Source organism: Cebus imitator, unplaced genomic scaffold (genome assembly GCF_001604975.1).
Source record: "Cebus imitator isolate Cc_AM_T3 unplaced genomic scaffold, Cebus_imitator-1.0 Scaffold59, whole genome shotgun sequence".
Lineage (NCBI taxonomy): Eukaryota > Metazoa > Chordata > Mammalia > Primates > Cebidae > Cebus > Cebus imitator.
The window spans coordinates 1572839-1594549 of NW_016107374.1; the positions used below are offsets into that span (position 1 = coordinate 1572839).

At 41.7% G+C, this 21711-nt stretch overlaps 1 protein-coding gene across 3 annotated transcripts in view; it reads right to left on the reverse strand.

Annotated features, from left to right (window-relative positions):
• NUP50 (nucleoporin 50) overlaps positions 1–21711 on the reverse strand; it is a 24055-nt gene continuing 2344 nt past the window's right edge. For 2 of the 3 annotated variants that reach the window (XM_017529488.2, XM_017529490.2), the window contains 7 exons: positions 18594–18671; positions 16163–16246; positions 11211–11397; positions 8694–9356; positions 6251–6332; positions 4429–4547; positions 1–3510 (listed from right to left, as the gene is read on the reverse strand). In XM_017529488.2, coding sequence (XP_017384977.1) covers positions 3308–3510; positions 4429–4547; positions 6251–6332; positions 8694–9356; positions 11211–11397; positions 16163–16246; positions 18594–18671 — 1416 coding nt within the window. In that variant the 3' untranslated portion in view covers positions 1–3307. Of the gene's footprint in view, positions 3511–4428; positions 4548–6250; positions 6333–8693; positions 9357–11210; positions 11398–16162; positions 16247–18593; positions 18672–18771; positions 18885–21711 lie in introns of those variants that run through there. The other variant, XM_017529489.2, reaches the window with a different exon arrangement.

Below are 21711 nucleotides of genomic sequence, written 5' to 3' on the forward strand. Positions count from 1 at the left end.
TTTTGTTTACTTTTCATTTATTCACATTTCATGGATTGTTACACTGCCTTGATGGGAGCATTCAAAAACTAATACAGCTGAGATAATATTGTCTGACAATTCAAGTATTTTAGTTTTAGAAAACAATTTCCTATTTAAAGTGAAAAGCAAACAATTTATCCATCTGATTGCTAAGAAGTTTTACATTTCTGTTACAATTGTGTCTGCATCAAATGTCCTCAATATGATTGTTACTAGCTGAGAACAGACAGTGGCCTGTGTTGAGTGCCAGATTGGAAGAGACCTCACTGTCATCTACCATACTACAGGACACACCAGTTTCTACTTAAAACTCCCACCTCCGGAATGACAGGACTCATCAGGGGTTTAGGAGTTTGCAAAGCCTTCAAATGCATCATGCTTGAATTTTGACTCTTCTGAAATAGTGTAACTGACAAATGCTCAAAAAACAAACTTGTTTACCTTTAGCTTTTACTGAAAAGGCTCTCAGTGAAAATTTGTTTTGAACTCTTAGAGAAGAATAAGGTAGAGTATTAGTTTTTTTTCCACTCTACACCAGAAAAGGTAGCTGTTTTTTTTTTTTTTTTTTTGGCATGCAGCATATATAAAATGTGATCTAGAATTGAAATTGTAAAATAGAATAATCCTCTTAAAATCAGTCCATGAACAATCGGACTTATCTTTCTGTGGAAAACAATCTAAACTAATTTAAAAACTGGACAGATTTTCAGTCTGTAATTCTAATAATGAAGATGGCATAACAAATTTTTTTGCTTACTAGGAATGCACAAAAGGATGAGATGGACACACAGGTTTTTTTTTGTTTTTTAAAAAAGGCCACTGCGATACTTAGTATTTGTCAAGATGCCAAACAATTTTAGAATAACAAAATACACACCTTACTTTAGGCCTGTATGTGAAAAAATTCATAGATTCTCAGACAAAAGATGAAAATTTCAGTCCACATTAAACGTTTTAAAGCCTAATTTTGTTAAACTAAACCCATAAATCAGAATTAGCTGTTAACATAGTGGGGAAAATAGGTAAGCCCTCCAGGGGCCCCATGCCCCAAGTAAAAAGGAGTTAAATTTTACAATAAAATCCACATATACTCAGGCTCTTTACAGTGATAAAGTGGAAACCAACCAGTTCTAAAGCATAACAGAGTCACTTTAAGAAAATATCCCATTTTGAGTATGGTATACGCATCACGTTCTCCCCGGTAATTTTCACCTTAACAGTGATAGTCTTAGCAGCAACAATTTGCTGGGAATGTTAGGAAAAAGGAAAGCCACACATACCCACTAATTTAAAAATATAGAAACGATTTTTTACAGAAAGGAGAGGCTTAACAGGTAATCCAATCATGATCTTTTCATGCCATTTTCTGTAAACTTTCCATACACACACAGTTGCTAACAAAGTACCGGGTCACAAACACTGAAGTGTCCCAAAAATGCCTGCGAGCTTGATTCCAGCTGATGCCAGGGGCACACGTGTGGCTAAGTTGCAGCAAACTTAACTTTGTTCCCCTTAGTTCCTCCTCTTCATCTTTTTAAAAGTTGGATAAACCTCATGTGAATCAGGCAGGGCCGATATTATTTTAACAGCATCAACCATTTGCTTACTATAACTCATCTGCAACAAAAACTCACGTGCATTCTCAATTCTAAAGTAAATGTAAAAACAATGGCCACGTCCTCCCTAGGTGCATCCTACAGCTACGTCTGAACGCATCCTCTAACAGTGCAAGCACACCTCTCCACACGGATTCATCCAAAGCCACACACTAGGCCACATTCCCCTGGTGGAATCACAACACTGAAAGTACAGCAAGAACCTCATGACAGCATTGGCCCAATCACACACCTCAGGTACTCAGGAGTTAATCATAACTGATCATAATATTGCCTCCCCCTCAAAAAAAAACTTTATACCTAAAGATTGTAGTTTTAAAAAAGCAACTGTACCGTCCACAATTATTTTGACTATTTTCTAAATGAGAATACACTCTGCACTGAAGATCAGAACATACACACGTGAGCCCTTGGGCACTGACCCTCAGCCTCTACACAAGATCAGCTGGTACTAGTCTCAAATGATTCGTGAGAAATGAAAGTGGAAATTTAAAAGTTAAATTTTGAATCTCATTCATGTATGTGCCCAGAGTCTTCAAAGAATGCTCATGTTACCTGACGGCTCTGGAGAAGTGACATGGGTATTTGTGTGCATAACCATGGCTCCCTTCCAGACACATGGAATCTTCTTAAAAAAGTAAAAGATAGTTCAGGTATCAAACATATAATACACTGCTGTCTAAAGTTAAAGGCAAAATTTATACACGATTTTCTCTTCCACAACCTTCTTCCATGCTTCCCAGTGAATTCACATGGCTCATGTGTCAAAGCTCCCAGGCCCTCACTTGGTAATGGTTTTCATACATGTGGGGTTGATCATGGTACAAATGCCTATAAGCATCATTTTTCTACGATAGTTTTGACTTCACTTTCATTTCATACGGGTTCACTGTCCATGGTGTAGATGATAAGCTACCAAATTTGTGCTTTTAAACTCATTCCTGGCAATCCCCCCTTTTGTCTTTAGGGGAATGAAGAAGTAACGGCACCTCATGAATAGAAACTACAAAACCAAAAACTCCTTCACAAGCTACTCATTTCCTTTTAAAATGAAAATGCAATTCCTGAATTCTAGTGAAGCGGCCCACAGGGTTACAGGCCAATGATTAGAACACTGAGGTGAACACTTAGTACTCACATTTTAGCTTAAAAATCAAAAAGCAGAGGACAAACATCTGTCACAGCGTGCCAGTCCGGTTCACTTGGTAATAGAACGAGTCACATGTCGGTCGAGCCCACCGGAGAGAAGCATACAGGCCAGCTTCCTTCTGGACACGGCCGGGCACCCTGTTCCAAAGCCTCTCTGGTGGTGGTGGCGGCAGACCCCAAAACCCACGGTTAGAAGAGCCTTTGGGAAAGCGAATCGATACCCTGATTGCAGTCGTTGAAGAAATCGCTTATGGTTACTTTAATAAACAAGGGAACGTTAAAAAAAATCCTCCAAAAATTGCATTCAAATATATTTTACACTTTAGACAGTTCTTAAGGAGGGAGAGTACGGTTTCTTGACACTTAACATTTAAAGGTTTTATTGGCTACGGTAATCTTCACAGGAGTTTTAAGTTATCTGTAAGTTCTTAGAATGTCGAGGAAGAGAAGAAAAACTAAGTTTTAAGGGGCAGTGGGAGAAGCAGCAACTTGGTAATCATTCCACAGCCGACTTCGCGTGCTCAGGCATCCTTTTTCTCCAGTAAAATTTTGTGCAACTCATCTGCATCCTCGCTGGTTTTTACCCGGATCAACATGGTAACTGGGATGGTGGCGTTCTTCTCATCAATTGGTGGATTTGGAACACAGACGATAAGAACGTTATTCTTCCCTGTTCGCGTACATGGCATATTGGGTGGAATCAGAACATTCAACAATATGTTGCCTGTATGTAAGCAAACAAAAATCCATCATAATTACATAAACTACAGCTCCACCAAAGGCGTCTGTAACATGCTAAACATGAAACATTAAAATAACTTATACTTAATGGATCTGAAACGGGGAGCCAATGGGAATGTCACAAAAGTAGGACTGGTCCTCCGAGAACTATAAGCCTCAGGCAGGACTCGCCCTAGGCTCCAGCCCGAGTCTCTGCACCCACACAGTGTTTCTCAGAGCCAACAGCCTTGCTCAGAACTGTCAGCCCTCCCAATGCTGTCCGGTTTTGCAGTGAAAGAAGTACACGGTGGCACAGCCCAGAGTCTTCACTGAGCCACACCAACAAAGGACATCTCTGTCACAGAGGCCAGCACAACTCCCTGGGCAAGAGTGACGTGACCGTGATGTTATTACTCACTAGTTAAGCCCATGGGAAAGAAAAACGCCTCCCTGGAGTTTCCTTCTGCCACACAGCCCACTGTTCACCACCACTACTGCCCACTCCACCTCGGGCCTGCCCTTCCTCCCTCTGGGTGCTAGGCTCCTTGCAATGGACCGTTTTCAGGGTAAGACTGAGGGTAGACAGCGATGGGTTAGTGATTACTTGCTATATGAAAAGGATTCCTTTAGAAGGTTAATTTCCCTTGGGTGTTTATTAAACTGTCTAATCTCTAGCTTGTCACATTCCTCACACAAAGGAAAATGAAGAATCATTTCGTTTATAGCTTTTAACACATCTATGTTTCCTTACACACTATTATCCTGGGACTCAAAACTAAATCTATACTCAATAAATGTAGGATGAATTTGGCCAGAATGCGCTGTTTAAAAATATATTAATAACCTTGAATCAGCAGGGTAAAGGCTTTTATACACTATGTGATGATGATGATTTTGTGCCAACTGAAAAAAAGGTACCCACCTAAATTGGTGTCTGCCCGCACCAAAAGCTGTGTCTTCTGATTCGCTGTAGGTTTTAAATGCAGAGTACCTATGCCTTTCTCTTTGAACTCATTGTCCTTCTTGTAAAATAGTTTACACCTATGGAGAAAAGTAAAGGGTCCCATCAAGCACTCAATGAGGAATCAAGTCACACAGTTTTCTATCGACCACTCTTCACACTTGTGTGGAAAATCTGTATTAAGTGAGAGTACAGGACTTCAGGATAAATCTTTAATTAATCCAAACTGAGCCTGAGCAAAAACCAGAACAAGAAAATCTGCCTAGAGATACTAAAACCCCTCCCCATTTTTTCAAATTAAACAATAGGCCCCATGAAACTTTTTATAACACTTTCTGAAACCATGTTCTCAAGTCAGTCAAGCTCAAGAGCTCAACAGCCCTCCCTCCCTGTTATGCTCCTTTGGCCCCGAGCTCCAGAGAGCTGCTCTGGTCCTCTAAAGACGGGAGCAAATACAGGACAAAGATTCTGTTCTGCATCTCGCCCGCCTCTCCTTTTTTTGGGCCTATTTCTTATTTTAAAAAGTCTCAAGGCTCCTTCCAGTTTTTGACTGACCAACATTTTGAAATAAATTTGGAAAATGTTCTTGGGTAGGGTCTAATAACAAAGTAATCAAATATCTTTCCAGCTTCCCATGCTATACATCTCCTGAGGTTATTAATAATACAACCCCACTCATTTATTTATTCATGTATTTATTTTGAGACAGTCTCTCATTCTGTGGCCCAGGCTGGAGTGTAGTGGCGTGATCTTGGCTCACTCCAACCTCTGCTTCCCGAGTTCAAGTAATTCTTGTGCCTCAGCCTTCCAAATAGCTGAGATTATAGGCATGCACCACTGCACCTGGCTAATTTTGGCATTTTTAGTAGAGACAGGGTTTCACCATGTTGGCCAGGTTGGTCTGGAACTCCTGACCTCAGGTGATCTGCCCATCTCAGCTTCCCAAAGTGCTGGGATTACAGGCGTGAGCCATAGCACCTGGCCTCATTTGATTCATTCTAAACAAAACAAAACAAAACAAAACAAAACAAAACTTAACGTTGAGTCACTCCTTTATGTCATGTGAGTAATGAAATATAAACACATAAAGAAGAAACTGTTGGCCTCTTTTAAAAGTTCTTGAAACTAACACCTGGGAATCCCACAGGATGTGGTGACCTGTTACATGGAAAACTGCTGGCTCATTATTCTGAAATGTTTCCATGACAAAAATACATCTTAAAAGCTTCTGAAATTGCACAAAAGTTTTTTCAGCAAATATCTTTCTAAAAACTAATCTCATTTAATTGAAAGGAAGATGCAAGTTCTTACCTTCCTAAACAGGAAGGAATGGTTACTGTGCACACCTTTTTGACTATTAGAAAATCCAGAAAGGCCAACCAAGTCTCCAGGAAGGGATCAGAGATGCCTCCAGAGTAAAGTAAGTGAAGCCAAACCTGAAATCAGTGACTTGAGATTTCTTTGTTAGGGGAGTAGGAGCCGGAGGGAGAAAAAGGAAGAGAAGGTGGGATGGGAGGGGTTGAGAAGATCATGGAGAGCCTGTCTCTAAAGTACTTTAAAAGAGCTAAAGTGACAGAAAAGAGTGAGACCTGCCCACCAGGACATTTCTAGAACTGGCTTTTTAAAAATAAACTGGCCAAGAATTCTTTCCTGTTCCACTTGAGAGCAGGCAAAGCCTGACCCCAAGACTGAATGCTCAGTCAGTGCCGTGAGGACGTTCTCCAGCCCGAAGCACACTACCACGTCTCTAAAACACACACCAGCAGGTTCTGGTGATTCTTACTTTTTGGAGTAAAAAGCGTCGTCTTCTTTTACTTCAGTAACTACTACTTTGGGTGGCTCATCACTCTCTTCTTCATCTCCACCTTTTATAAAAATGACAATAATTCAGTTAAATTCCAACCCAGAGCTTAAAAAAGTAACAGAAGTTTTGTTACGTAACATCCTAAGCCTCCAGCTGAGCACTCCATGTACCCACAGACTAAAATGCACACCCAATGTGGGGATGGCAGAGTCGGGAGTGCCTGCTGGATTTTAACTACTTTGTGAAAAATAAGCATCCTTTTTAATGGGAATATACTTCTTAATTCTAAAATAACTCCCAGTACATAGAAAACCTTAGAATGGAAAAATCTCCATACTTATGACATTTACAGAAAAATAATCTGTATTCAAATTACCCACTCGAAAATGACATCTCAGATAGGATTTTAACACCTTCACCCCTGTATATTCCTGTCACGATATATCTACAACCAGTATCAATAATGGCCAAAGATAGAAAAATACATTTCTTTTTAAACAGGGGGCAAGCTGTCAGAGAAATCATTCCAAAGCCCCAACGTAAGTAATTTAAGCTTTGTCTGAATTGCCACATGGGTCACTGCTCTGGTATCAATGGTATCCCCACTAATGGAGTCTCCCAAACATGGGAGACGTGGGACATCATTTAAACAAAACACTATTTAAACACATGTATTAGGCCAGGTACAGTGGCTCATGTCTGTAATCCCAGCACACTGCATGGTCAAGGCAGGAAGATCGCTTGAGCCCATGAGTTCAAGACCAGCCCAGTCAACACGGTGAGAAGGCCCCCACCATCTCTACAAAAAACAAAAAAGTTAACTAGATGTGGCAGTGCATCCCTGTGGACCTAGGTCCTTGGCGGACTGAAATGGGAGGCTCGCTTGAGCCTGGGAGGTCAAGGCTGCAGTGAACCGTGATTGTGCCATTGCACTCTAGCCTGGGTGAGAGTGAGACCATCTCAAAAAAATTAAAAAACCACATATATAAAAGATCCTCTTAAAGAGGATGGCAGTTGCATAAAACCTTACTAAAAAGCAATTCTAAGAAAATAACTGTGATGCTCAGATGATTAGATCACATCATTAAAACCAGACAGGACTGTCCATTTTATCACTCCAATCTCCCGTCTTCTGATGCGTCAACTGTGATGACCAAGGGACTGAGGGGCGTCCTGCATGCACTGGGACTCGATTCAAATCCAGTGTCGCTGTCCCAGCGCCTGCCTCGGGAAAAGACTCCCCCTGTGTCTTTATTTCTGGGAGGCTGAGAAGAAGTAAAAGGGGAGACACTTGCTTTACCCTTGGTCCTGAGGGCCTGTGCCTGAGGATACACTTGAAAGTGGGGCAAGGCAAAACAGTTATGGAAGTCTAGCTTCCTGCTAGAAAAACATATTTCAGTGGCAAACTGGCAAATGCAGTTTTCTTCCTCAAGGATCAATGTTCATATGTCTGAGGAGTATACCTTTTCTTTTGTTGAGACAAGGTCTTTCTGTGTTGCCCAGGCTGGAGTGCAGTGGTGCAATAGTGGCTGACTGCAACCTTGAACTCCTGAGCTCAAGAGATGCTCCCACCTCAGCCTCTAGAGCAGCTGTGACTATAGACACCCAACACCTTGCCTGGCTGTATTTTAAAAAATTTTTGTAGAGATGGGGTCTTGCTATGCTGCCCAGGCTGGTCTCAAACTCCTGGCCTCAGGTGAGCTTTCCACTTCAGCCTCCCAAAGTGCTGAGATCACAGATGTGGGCCACCTCAGCCGGTCTCACTTTTAATTGCTTACAAGTGGGTATCTTCACAGACAAAATTTGTTCACAACCACCATATGAGGAAGTGGTATTATGGTGTCACCCTACTTTTTAGCTAAAAACAGAGGGAGTGAAGAGCCCAGACTAAGGCTCAGAACTTTGCCTACAGGAGATGCCACTTAGACACCACGGCTGTCCTCTGGAAAGGAGGTACCTCCAAACCCACAGGAGGATTTGTTCTCTGTAGCTATGCAAAGTCTACATTTTTACTGTATAGTCAAGTACTGTTTTGCCACGTGACTTTATTTACAGTCAAATCTCCTAAGTCCAGGTCGATTGAGGGGACATTCATAATGAACTTCACGAAATTTTCCAAAACACAATTTTCAAAAAATGTCTTTACTTCTTTTTCACATGCTATGCCATGTGTGTTTGAGACTTTTCAGGGTCAGATGTTTTAAAATTCATTTTATTTTTATTATTTTTAGTCCTTATAAACAACCCTACAAAATAGGTCTTACTCTTTTAAAAATAAGGAATCTGAAACTCAGAATCAAACACGGAGCGGGCGACAACGTCTCAATGTGACTCTGGATCAATTCCAAATCCAGGCCTCTACCTTTCTCAAGAAACACAAATCTTCCGCAAATCTAAATCCAATGACAAGCCTGGTACTTACCTTTGCATTCACTACTGTCACCTTCTACTTGGCCCTCCAATGGTTTAGCGGGAAATGGTGATGAGACCGGTTTACTCTGGGTAATATCTTTGCCAAATAAACTGGAGCTTCCGGGGGAAAATGAAAATCCAGTCAAGGGGACAGAGCTTAATGAGCCCACAACAGAGCTATCAACTTTCTTGCCGAAGTTAAATGAGGCACTTGTTGCTCCTAGTGATGGGTCCGTCTTCTTTTCAGTTGCAACCTCCACCTTCTTTTCAGGTGTATCTTCAGTTTTGTTGCCATGAAACAAAAACGTTGACTCTTGCTGTAATTTTGTTGAGCCAAAAAGGGAGAAAGACTGTGTTTCAACCGCCGTTTTGTTAGATTCGCTTTCAGAATTCCTGCCACCATCCCCGTGCTGCTGTTCAATGTTTGTTAGGTATTTCTCATAGTCTTTAAAGATAGGCGTCAGATCACAGAGTGGGTTTGTATTCACGTGCTTCACTATCCAATCCCGGACAGAGCAGTTCAAGGCAGCCAACTGCTTGTGATAGGCATTCCCGACACAAGCTTTACTGGAAGCAAGGCCAGAGGAGGAGGGCTGCTGACTGTCCCCATTCGTTTTGGGATTTGAAACTTTTTTCTCAACCAAGGCGGTAGGGCCATTTGCAGCAAGAGAACCTATAGGATGTCAATAATTAAATCATTCAAGACAAACTTGATGAAATCATCTAGATTTTTGTGCCATTCTGCCTTCATACTTTTGCTTTTATTGTATCCTATCTTTCCTCCCATCCCCGAGACAGAGTCTTGCTCTGTCACCCAGGCTGGAGTGCGATCTCAGCTCACTGCAACCTCTGCCTCCTGGGTTCAAGCAATTCTCCTGCCTCAGCCTCCCAAGTGGCTGGGATTACAGGTACCTGCCACCATGCCCGGCTAATTTTTTGTATTTTTAATAGAGACGGGGTTTCACCATGTTGGCCAGGCCAGTCTCAAATTCCTGACCTTGTGATCCACCTGCCTGGCCTCCCAAAATCCTGGGATTACAGGCGTGAACCACTGCGCCTGGCCAACTGTATCCTATTTTTGTGACAGCTCAAGAAATATGTATTCAAGGAGTAATATTTAGTAACCGGTTATCAGTAAAGCTGATTAATAAAGATCAAATCAAACTTTATGCAAGAACACTAACCACCATATGCTTGCATTAAGACACTACACATTTTTAAAATAATCTTTTCCTTCAAATGGATGCCTATCTGAGATGAGATCAGGTGTGTCCAGGATGGTGTGGCCATAGACAAAAGGATGCCTACAGCATTGTCAGAATAGTAGGTCAGCATTAACACTTAATCCCCAAGGTTGTTGGGATAAACAGTATTAAAGTACAGCTGGCCCTCTGTACCTGCAGGTTCCACACCTGTGAAATGTGGTACTCAGTCAGGTACGGTGGCTCAGGCCCATAATCCCAATACTTTGGAAGGCTGAGGCAGGCCAATTGCTTGAGCTCAGGAGTTTAAGACCAGCCTAGTCAACATGGCAAAACATCATCTTTACAAAAAAATACAAAAATTAGCTGGGTGTTGTGGCATGAACCGACAGTCCCAGCTACTGGGAAGGCTGATGTGGGAGGATCACTTCAGCTGAGGTTGTGGCTGCAGTGAGCCGAGATCACACCAATGTACTCCAGCCTGGGTGACAGAGCGAGACCCCATTCAATGCAGTACTCTGGAGATGAGGAACCAGTAGATATGAACACTCACTTTTCCTATCCAAGAGTTATGCTGGTCTCACTATGGGACTTGAACATCCAAGGGGTGCTGAAACCAATCCCCAGGATACTAGGGGATGGCTGCAGTTAAAGATCTTAACAGAAAGCGCGTATTTTAAATCACACTAAACATTCTGCCAAATTAAAATCAAACAGTGTACACTTTCAGAATAATTAGCCAAATACAACTCAACCAGTCAGGATCATTCCCAAGATTTTAACCCATGACTGCATTTTCTGTTGCTAATTCCAAGAGTTTTCAACCATTTCCCTCAAAACAGGATCAGGCAATCAACACATCCCATGCCCAAACAAGCCTAGCCTGGGAGGGACCCTGGCCACAGACAACCTCATCTGAGTTCCTAGCATCCATTTTGGTGTGAGGCACACAGAAAGTCCTTGGCACACAAAGGGTCTATATGTCTATATAGCATTTTCTTTTCTCTTTTGACTCTAGGTCAATTCTGAGGGTCATTCTCCTTTCAAAACTGGACATCTGAGGCTTAGAGGCCAGGGTCACACAACTGGTAACTGGCAGAGCTGAGAACAAAATGAAGGTCTGTTTTGGATCTTAGCCTGTGTGCTCTACCCACTTACTCTGTAAATAACCAACACCTCCCTAAGTTCCATTTCTTTCATTATTAGGCTGGTTTTGCTCACATAGTTCTAAGACACGGAGTAGGTGTAAGAAAAACATCTCTGCAAAGCGCTTTTCCATAGATTCTACTTATACAGAGGTGGCTGGGGGATGGGAGCCTACTTACCAAAGGCTACCTTAGGCTCTGCTGCTGCCCTTGCACTGGTGAAGGGAGGAGCACTGGTTACGTTGTTTCCATTAGAAAGTCCTTCTAAAGGCTTCCCTCCAGCACCGCTACCAAATCCAGGAAACCGTCCTCCTCCAGAAGGTACAACCAAACCTTTAAAACCTTTAAAGGCTCCTCCACTCTCAGACTGAAATATAAAGACAGAGTACACATTAGGTAAGTACTTCTTTTTTTTTTTTTTTTTTTTAGATGGAGTCTCGCTTGGTCACTCAGGCTGGAGTGCAGTGGCACAATCTCGGCTCACTGCAACCTCTGCCTCCCGGGTTCAAGTGATTCTCCTGCCTCAGCCTCCCGAGTAGCTGGGACTACAGGCGCGCACCACCACGCCCGACTACTTTTTTGTATTTTTAGTAGAGACAGGGTTTCGCTGTGTTAGCCAGGATGGTCTCAATCTCCTGACCTCGTGATCCACCCGCCTCAGCCTCCCAAAGTGCTGGGATTACAGGCATGAGCCACCACACGCAGCCAAGTATACTTTCGACTACCAAATAAGCAAGTGAGTGACAATCTCAACTCGGCTAAATAGCACTCAGACTCCATATATGCAATCAGCATTGTAAGGCAAATTGCTGGCACAAGTAGAAGAAATGAGATGGGAAGATTTTACTCATAAGAACAGCTTTACAACCCAAAGCTGCCTTCCTGAAATAGGCAGGAAGGACATTAAAAAAAATATATTTTAAAAAATGTATTATGTATATTTTTAGGACATAAAAGACTAATGCTATAAACTCATGTACCCACCACCCAGCCTCAGAATAACCGAAGTGTCTCAATAAAACTAAATCCGAAATGAAAGATTCTTCATGTACTACTCAATCAAAGACCATTTATTGCCTACAGAAATTATAGAAACATCAAGTTAGGTTAACTAAAAATATCCATTTACCTAATTTCTTAAAAACATCTGTAGCTTTCAGCCTACAAAAACCTGAAAAGATGATCAAGTCTCAAATCTACATGCTCCTGTTAGTTGAGCAACCCAGGACAACCTTTTAGCCTCGTTTTTCTCACCGCTTCCTTGTACTCGGTTGTTTGAACATGGTTTTCTAGTAGGCCTTTCCCCTTCGTGCTAGCCTGCTCACATCTCTAACCCAAAATGCTCTGGAAATGTCTGGCATTCCTTATGGATTCTAAAGCTGCTCTCTGCCCCTGGAACTTTTAGAGAAAGTTTCCTCCATCTATAGTGCTTTGCTAAATAAACTCACTATAATTTTTAGAAGCCCTTTTTTTGTTGTTCAAAGAAGTGATTACATTACAGGAAGTGATCTGCTTCTTAGACCAAACATCTAAGACAGAGTTCACAAATCTTAAGTTTCCACATGAGTGTACAATTTCACCAAAGAAAATTAAACTGGAAACTTTTAATTTACTAAACAGGCCAGTTAGCCTAAATACTATTGCATATTTTTCTAAAACCAAAGTTTCAATCTCATCTACAGAATTTCAGATGTTCACTGATCATTGATATATTTATGGCAATGAAGTCAGGCAAAGGTACAATTTTAACTTAAATGAGTTTTAATGCATAAATACAGCTTAGATTCTGTTGCTCTAAATTTGATTTTTCATCATTTAAAATTCCAAATACACCAAACTGATAGCTGTTATTTTAAAACAGTGATTCATGGACAAACTGTAAAGACACAAGTGGCTTTTCAGAACCTTCAATTCTGCACAAAAGACACTTGGTATTCATAGGGATTTTGGAAACTGCCGATAGTAAATCAGCTCTAGAGTCATCATAAAAAGTCTAAAACCACAAGTTAAACAAAAGATATTCAGAAAAATGAGAGTAAAAGTTGATTAAGAAGATAAACATCTGGGGGCCGGGTGTGGTGGCTCATGCCTGTAATCCCAGCACTTTGGGAGGCCAAGGCAGTCAGGTCACATGAGCCCAGGAGTTCGAGACCAACCTGGGCAACACACAAGAGACCTCATCTCTGCAAAAATTAGCTGGGCGTGGGGGCACATGCCTGTAGTCCCAGCTACTCAGGAGGCTAAGGCAGGATTGCTTCAGCTCAGGAGGCAGTGCTTGTAGCGCATCAAGGTTGCGCCACTGCACTACAGCTTGAGCAACAAAGACCTTGTGTCACAAAAGAAAAAAACAAAAAAGAAAGAAAGAGAAAGGAACATGCCCATCTGGGCTCCATGGGTACTGACACACCCAGCATTGGTCAGTCTCCCTCACTGGTTTTATTCTCCCCCTGGCACTTACAGAGGGAAAATGAATACTATGTATTTATTTGTTTCTTTTCCAAAGGCCAGGAAATGTTGGTGTTTTTAACTCACCAATGTATCTCCAGTGCTCAGTAGATCTACTGAATCCACTATTGAGGAAAAACCACATTGCAGCATTCTGGTGGGTGACATGACATTTAATTTTCCTAATATTCAAGTTCTGATGAAAACTTCAGGCTAAGAGTTACAGCAAAAATTATCTGTGCATTTCTATTATTTACATACATTTAATTTCCCTTAGTAGCCCGAGGGCTGCTGCCCTCTCCCTCCCTCATCCCTTCAGCTTAAGTTGTAGATTATGGTCTGCACTGTTTCGACCTCTTAACCTTCCTTCGAATGGACAGGTGGATGCCCCTCCCTGAGAATGACTTCCCTTGGCTTCCGCAGTGAGCTGTTGTTTCTCATTCTCCCTGAGACCCTCTCCACTTGCATGCCTCTTCTGGTCTAATCCCATGGCCTCAATCCCTGCAAGAGCTCCCGGAGCTGTGCCCATCCTCGCCCTAATTCCTGTTCTATACCTAGCGGTCCTTTAGGGCCTTTCCACTTGAGTGTACCGGGTCCTTCCAAACACATTTCCAAGACCAGCCATTTCCTCCTTAAGCCATCCCTCCCCTGACTGTATCTTCTCAGTGAAAGAGCCATCAAACATCACTCAGCTCAGTATCTACATCTATCACCTAGTCACCAGTCAAGGCAATTCATAAAATCAGACCAGAATAAAAATAAAAAACCTGAAGTTGAACAGGTTTACTGTACCACAGGGAGACTACAAGTAATAACATATTGTACACTTGAAAATAACACCATGTTATACACCATAAACATATAATTTTTGTCAAGTAAGAAATTAATACAATCTTTAAGCAAAATGTAAGTAATTATAAAACAGAAGACCTAATCTCTAGCTTGGATCTGAGATAACGCTTCCCCTGTACCCATTTCCTTTCTTTGCAGTGCAACCCCTATTGACCTGAAGTTCTACATGAAAGAGCTTTTACAACTTCAGGAAATGATGTTCTTCTCATGCATCTAGAGCATGCAATGGAGCAGATAAGGCACACGTATAGTGTCAGCCATGGCATTCACTAGCCAAGTGACTACCCAAAACCACTTGAGAATCGATTTGATATATGATTATGTATCTCTGCCTTGAATTACACAATATCTATTAACATCAACAGTAATATATTCTAGGAAAATTGCAAATATTTTTGAAATTTGAATTGTTTTCCCATTAACACATACCATGACATTTATGAGACGCTTCAAGGGACTGACTGGCTGTCTCAGACTGCCTCCCCACCACTGCCACCTACCTGGCTCCCTTCCTTACATATTTTCAAATGGAAAAAATTTTACAATCAAACTTTGGCAATGTAACTAATATTTTTGTAATAATTTCTTTTCATAGTTTCTCAAAGCGTGAACAATCTATCTTTACTATCCTTTTTATTTGGAAATAAAAGGGAAATACAGGTATTGATCGACTTACGACCTATGCCGCTTACGACCATTCGGCTTTACAACCACAATCGCTAGCCATGACTGCTCCGCGTCTGGCAGTGCAAACGTTGCCCGGTTGGGCGTAAGACAGTGCGGACCAGCTTCCGGCAGCACTACCATCTCCGTGTGCACCATTTCAACTGTACATATAGCCTACTCAACTTACGACCAAATCGTGTTACGACTGGTCTGCCTGTCCCAATCGTGGTCGTAAGTCGAGCACTAGCTGTAACAGCTTGCGTGTCCTTTAAGGAGAATGCTTAGGAATGAAAATGTTTCTGCTCTCGGGACGTCTGCGTTATGCTTACTGGCGTGGCACCTCTAATCTGACCATCTGAAATCTTCCCATGAGCATTTCCTTGGAACATCATGTTGGTGCTCAAAAAGCTTCAGATCTCGGAGCATTTTGCATTTTCAGATTAGAGATACCCAAGAATATATTCTTGATTTTTAAAATTAAACACTGCAGAACGTGGGGTAAGGTAGATTTATTTCAAAGCTGCCACCCAGGATGTTCAAAGTGGCTTCTCCTGCCTAACACCAGATGTCCGGGCCACCAAGACCACACGCTCTTGGGTATAGAATGTACCTGAAGGGAGAGGACTACACTGGGAAAGAGTTCTTAGATGCGGAGTGATTGCTTAATACCACATTATTTCAATTTAAGAGTTACAATTAATCTTTTTCTTAGCACAGGAATGAATCATTTTTATATACTATACTAGACTAGACTAGACTAGACTATACTAGAAAGAAAATCCACACATGAAATGCTTCTAGCAAAGCAAAAGGGCTCCCCCTACCCAAGCCTCGATCCCAGGGAGCAGACACGACTCTCAGAAGATCCTTGCATTTTCCTTTCTTACTCCAATCTGATGCCACTTTGCCCACCTCTGTATGCTCGTTTTTCTTTTCCATATTGTCAATCAACTTGAATTTGTCTATATTTATTTCCTCAGCTGCGTAAGCTCCCTTTATTAAGGTCCAGACCTATGTTTATTGTTTTTCTCTATCACCCATGATCTACATCAAAGAATAAGCATTTTGAGAAAGCATTTGTTGGTATCACTGCTCCCAGCGGAGGGAATGCTGTGCAACTCAGATATCAAATGAGTATTTCGTAGCGGGAGCTGGGAGGAAGCACTCACCTCAAACCCCACATTTCTGCGCTTTGCTTTCTTTATTGCTCTGTTCTTCAAGACTTCCTCACTGGCCAGTGAGAATGTTCCCACCTGCAAGACAGTACAAATTAAACAGTTAAACCCAAAAAGCTGATAAAATGTTCAACAATAACAAGAAGCTAGAACTGAGCCACTGTTCATAGCCTTTCAAAAAATAAATTTTGGCCAGGCACAGTGGCTCATGCCTATAATCCTAGCACTTTGGGAAGCTGAGACGGGTGGATCACCTGAGGGTCAGGAGTTTGAGACCAGTATGGCCAACATGGCAAAGTTCTGTCTCTACTAAAAATACAAAAATTAGCTGGGTATGGTGGTGGGCACCTGTAATCCCAGACACTTGGGAGGCTGAGGCAGGAGAACTGCTTGAACCTAGGAGGCAGAGGTTGCAGTGAGCTGAGACATCACCACTGTACTCCAGCCTTGTCAACACACCAAGACTCTGCCTCAAAAAATAAATAAATTTTATAATTATAACATACACATGATTTTTAAGATGAGTCCTGCCCAACTTGCGCACCGTACAAAAGGCCACAGAGGCACCTAAGACCCTGCTGGAAAACTAGTGCTTTTCTACAGTGTACTCAAAGCGCACTGATGTCCACATTCCTGACATCCACATCAGAAATCTGCTGAAGATTTTTGGCTTTAGTTTATAACCCTTCTTTTACCCTGTAGGGTTGGAATAAAATATTTCCCATGCAAAAATTCTACCTATAGCTGTTTCAGATTTTATTACACTTACTGGGATCCCTACACTCAGAGGGGACCATCTGCCTGCACTTGTCCCAAGTTAAATGCACTTAACTAAATGTAATCTTTGCACACTTATTTCATTAGCATATGTTCAAATGGGAGTTCTTTCATTCCTGAATATTTCAATGTCTAAGCAAATTGTTAATGGTAATCTAGTTGTTACTATAGCCCAGAATGTAACTGTTTTTAAGACCTTCAACCACCACCAACAAAAAACCAAAAGACATAGTTAAAAAGCACCAGTCAGTTTAGCTCATCAAACATAAAATCCTTATGATTCTAGTTTCCCTAAACATATGCGAGTGCATGCACTTGTAAAGAAAAAAGTATCAGTACTAGAAAGATTCAGAAAGAAGATGGCAGTCTAAGAATAAGCTTCAGAACACTTGCAAGTTTTTAAACTTTTGTTTACTTAGCACTATGCTGTTAACCTGAAAGGTTAACTTGGTTACAGATTTCCTCAGTGATCTGGCCTTGGAGTAACACACTGCTGATAAGGCACTGTAAGATGTGTTCTAGTCTTGTTTTTTTAGGCAGGGTCTCATGCTGTTACCCAGGCTGGAGTGCGGTGGCGCAATCATAGGTCACTGCAGTCTTGAACTCCTGGGCTCAAGCAACCCTGAGCTTCCTGAACTACTGTGACTATAGGCTCGTGCCACCATGTTCAGCTAATTAAAAAAAAATTATTTTTTAATAGCGATGGGGGTCTCTCTATGATGCCCAGTCCTACTGTTTATAAGGGAAAAATGATCAGATTTCCTCAGGGGAGACCATTTTTATTTTGCTGGAAAAGAAACTAGGCCAATCTAAATTCTATTCCTATAAATGCAATTGTTACAGGTCTCAGATCTACCATTAAGAACAGGAAATGGCCAGGTGCGGTGGCTCATGTCTGTAATCCCAGTACTTTGGGAGGCCAAGTTGTGTGGATCACAAGGTCAGGAGTCCAAGACCAGCCTGACCAACATGGTGAAACCCTGTCTCTACTAAAAATACAAAAAAATTAGCCAGGCATGGAGGTGTATGCCTGTAATCTCAGTGTTCAGGAGGCTGAGGCAGGAGAATCTTTTGAACCCTGGAGGCGGGGGTTGCAGTGAGCCAAGACTGTGCCACTGTACTCCCACGTGGGCAACAAAGTGAGACTCCATTTCAAAAAAAAAAAAACAACCCCACAGGAAATAAAGCAATCCTCCAAGAAGCATTAGGGAAAGGGAACACTGCAGACGGAGATGGTGACAGTGTGCCACTTTTCACATCTGAGCAGTATGCTAAGTTCATGACTAGATTACTTAACTCAGCCTTCAGTCATGACTAAAACGGCTTACTGCAAACCGTGAGTTTAGAATGCTTCATGGATACGAAACTCAGGAGGAAAGTTCTTCTATTAAGGAGAATATTTAAGGAACAGGCACTAGTGGAAAAGCACAACTAAATGTAATAAATTTCTACACTAACTAGAGGTCATAAGAAATGTAATTAATAAATTTCTACACTAAATACAGGTCATATGATTTCTTATCATCTCCCATTCATGACGTTTTTAGAAAGGTCTTTTAGTTTTATCACAAGTCTTCACGAGGAAGCCTAAAATGAATTTAAAAGGCAGAATAAACAGGAAATCACTCTTAGGGAAGCTATTTTTTACCTCTTCAGCTTCATCCTCTTGATCCCAATTCTTATCTGTCAATTCCTTCTCAGCAATTCTTTTGGCCATGTTTTCAACCTAAGTTACAGAAAACAGAAGTAAAAAGTTTACTTTTCTAAATGAATAAATTCTTGTACAGAGTTTGAAAAATTCACTCTAGTATGAAGTGAAGTAAAATACCTCTGATGCCACTGGAAACTGCTTTAATGAGAACTTCACAATGGCGCTATTAGGCTCCAGTGTTACAAATCCAATAAAGGCTTTTTCTAGGGGGCAGAAGAAGATTCCTAGGGAACACCAGCACTCCTAAATAACACTAAACCAACTCAATTTGGAAAAATTAAAATATCAATTGATTTTTAATATCTAGAATCTGAAGTACTGTATATATGATCAAATAGTCCTTAACTTATTCTATGCATATACTTAAAAGTTTTGCCATAAGCAAAATAATTTTAAAATTTAAAATTTAGAATTTAAAATTCTTTTAAAGATGACCCAGTAAAGAAGTGTATCTTTCAGTAAGAATATCAATAAGGCACTGGAAACACCTTCACAACAGGAATACTGTTTTTTAGGCTACACTAGACAGAGATACATGGTTCCCAAGGCTGAACATTTCATTGCCCCAAACTGTATATTGCTAAGACATTTAGAAGTTCAAAATGAGGCCGAGCATGGTGGCTCACACCTGTAATCCTAGCACTTTGGGAGGCCAAGTCGGGCGGATGACCTGAGGTCAGGAGTCTGAGACCAACCTGGCAACATGGTGAAACCCTGCTTCTATTAAAAATACAAAAATCAGCCAGGCATGGTGGCAGGTGCCTGTAATCCCAGCTACTCGGGAGACTGAGGCAGGAGAATCACTTGAACCCGGGAGGCGAGGTCCCAGTGAGTTGAGATCTCGCCAATGCATTCCAGACTGGGGAATAAGAAAAAAAATACACCTAAAAAAAAAAAAAAAAAAAAAAAAAAAAAAAAAAACTTCAAAATGATTAATATTGATGTATCAGTATTCTGAGAACGTATAACCTTTCAAAAATAAATCAATGGCTTCACTCTTCAATACCATGGCATTAGTGGAAGGCACACGAGTTGGGGAACAGCACAAACTCTGCAGTGGACTCCAGCAACTATCCAAAGAGGGTGCTCCTGTCCAGCCCTTAAAATCTGCAATTTGTTTTCTGATCCTGGTATCGTAATAACAACAACAGAACAAAATCCCCCCACAACCCAGAGCTCTGCTGAGCGTGGTGCTGACTTCTTCGCTAACTCTTCAGCTGGACAAAAACACCTTCTCATTTCCCTTGCTACACACCTCGCCCAGGAACTTACTGATTAGTTATGCGGACCTGCCAGGTCTTAGTGAGCCTGCCTGAACTCCTTCCTGATACTCTCCCCACTCTTGTTTGCCCTCAACACCACAACACACCCAAGGAAGCTTCCTAGAACTCTGTGGTCACTAAGATATAAAGTGACTCATCACTCTTTAGTATCTACAAAGTAAAATGCAAATGTTAGCATTCCAAAGGCCTCTAAAATCTGATGCCCAGTAGAGTAATTACATAGGGGCTTTCAGCTTTTCATACATCTTAATGATTTTTACATTTTCTAAGTATGTACTATTTTTCTGGTTACAAATGATTTTAAAGTCTAAGATTCTAAAATATAAAGTATGAGAAACAAAGACACTTCTCATTGCCTGGGAACTCTCTTTTTAATGTCCTCCCAAAAACACCTGGTTTTGTCATTAACCTTTGCCATACAAACAAAAAGAAACACAGGAATACACATAATTCTTTACTGTTCAGAAACCACGTTTCTGGACAGATTTTTCTGGCAATTTTCCTCCTCATTAACATCTCCATCAGAGCACTGGAGAAGAAGTCGCAATGGTCATATTTGCTATTTAAGATTCACTGTGGGGCCAGCGCAGCGCCTCATGCCTGTAACCCCAGCACTTTGGGAGGCTAAGGCAGGAGGATCACTTGAGATCAGGAGTTTGAGACCAGCCTGGCCAACAAGGTGAAACCCTGTCTCTACTAAAAATACAAATAGTAGCCAGTTGTGGTGGTGGTGGCGGCGCCTGTAATCCCAGCTACTCGGGAGGCTGAGGCAGGAGAATCGCGTGAAACCAGGAGGCGGAGGTTGCAGTGAGTTGAGATCGCGCCACCGTACTCCACCCTTTGTGACACAACGAGACTCCGTCTTCTTTAGGAAAGAAAAAAAAGATTAACTATGGAGAAAAAAGGATGGAGCTGAATGCACAATAACTGTAACAGGAAAATTTTACCTTCTAACTCATACCACAGTGAAGAGACAGGTGGCACAGTAAAATAGTCTAAATAAACGTAGGTGCTTCCACGTCCTAACATACTCATCAAATCAGTATATAACCAAAAGGCAGGGATCTTTGTTTACAGATATACCCCAAATGCCCCATCAGTGCCCAGCTCCAACAGCAGGTGTCCTGTCTGTCATTAGATCAGTGATCTGGGATAGTACATAAAACATTTGAAAAAAATACGGAAAGATGCTGGAACCCTGTTTTGCCATGTTTTAGCTGTGAGACCTTGGGCAAGTTATATTTAATTTCTGTGCCTCAGTTTCTTCATCTGTGGAACAGAGAAGTGTTAAGAAAGTTAAGAAAGATAAAAAAAGACTGGCTTAGAATAGTGCCTGGAGCTGGCTGGGCGAGGTAGCTCAGGCCGGTAATCCCAGCACTTTGGGAGGCCGAAGTGAGTGGATCACTTGAGGTCAGGAGTTCAAGACCACCCTGGCCAACGTGGTGAAACGCCATCTTTACTAAAAATACAAAAATTAGCTGAGTGTGGCGGCGTGCACCTGTAATCCCAGTTAACTCGGAAGGCTAAGGCAGGAGGACTGCCTGAACCTGGCAGGTGGAGGCTGCAGTGAGCCGAGATCATGTCACTGCACTCCAGCCTGGGCAACAGAGCGAGACTGTTGCCATAAGCATGGGTGGGGAGGAGGGCAGGGCATTTGGCCAGGCATGGTGGATCACGAGGTCAAGAGATCGAGACCATCCTGGTCAACATGGTGAAACCCCGTCTCTACTAAAAATGCAAAAAATTAGCTGGGCATGGTGGCGCGTGCCTGT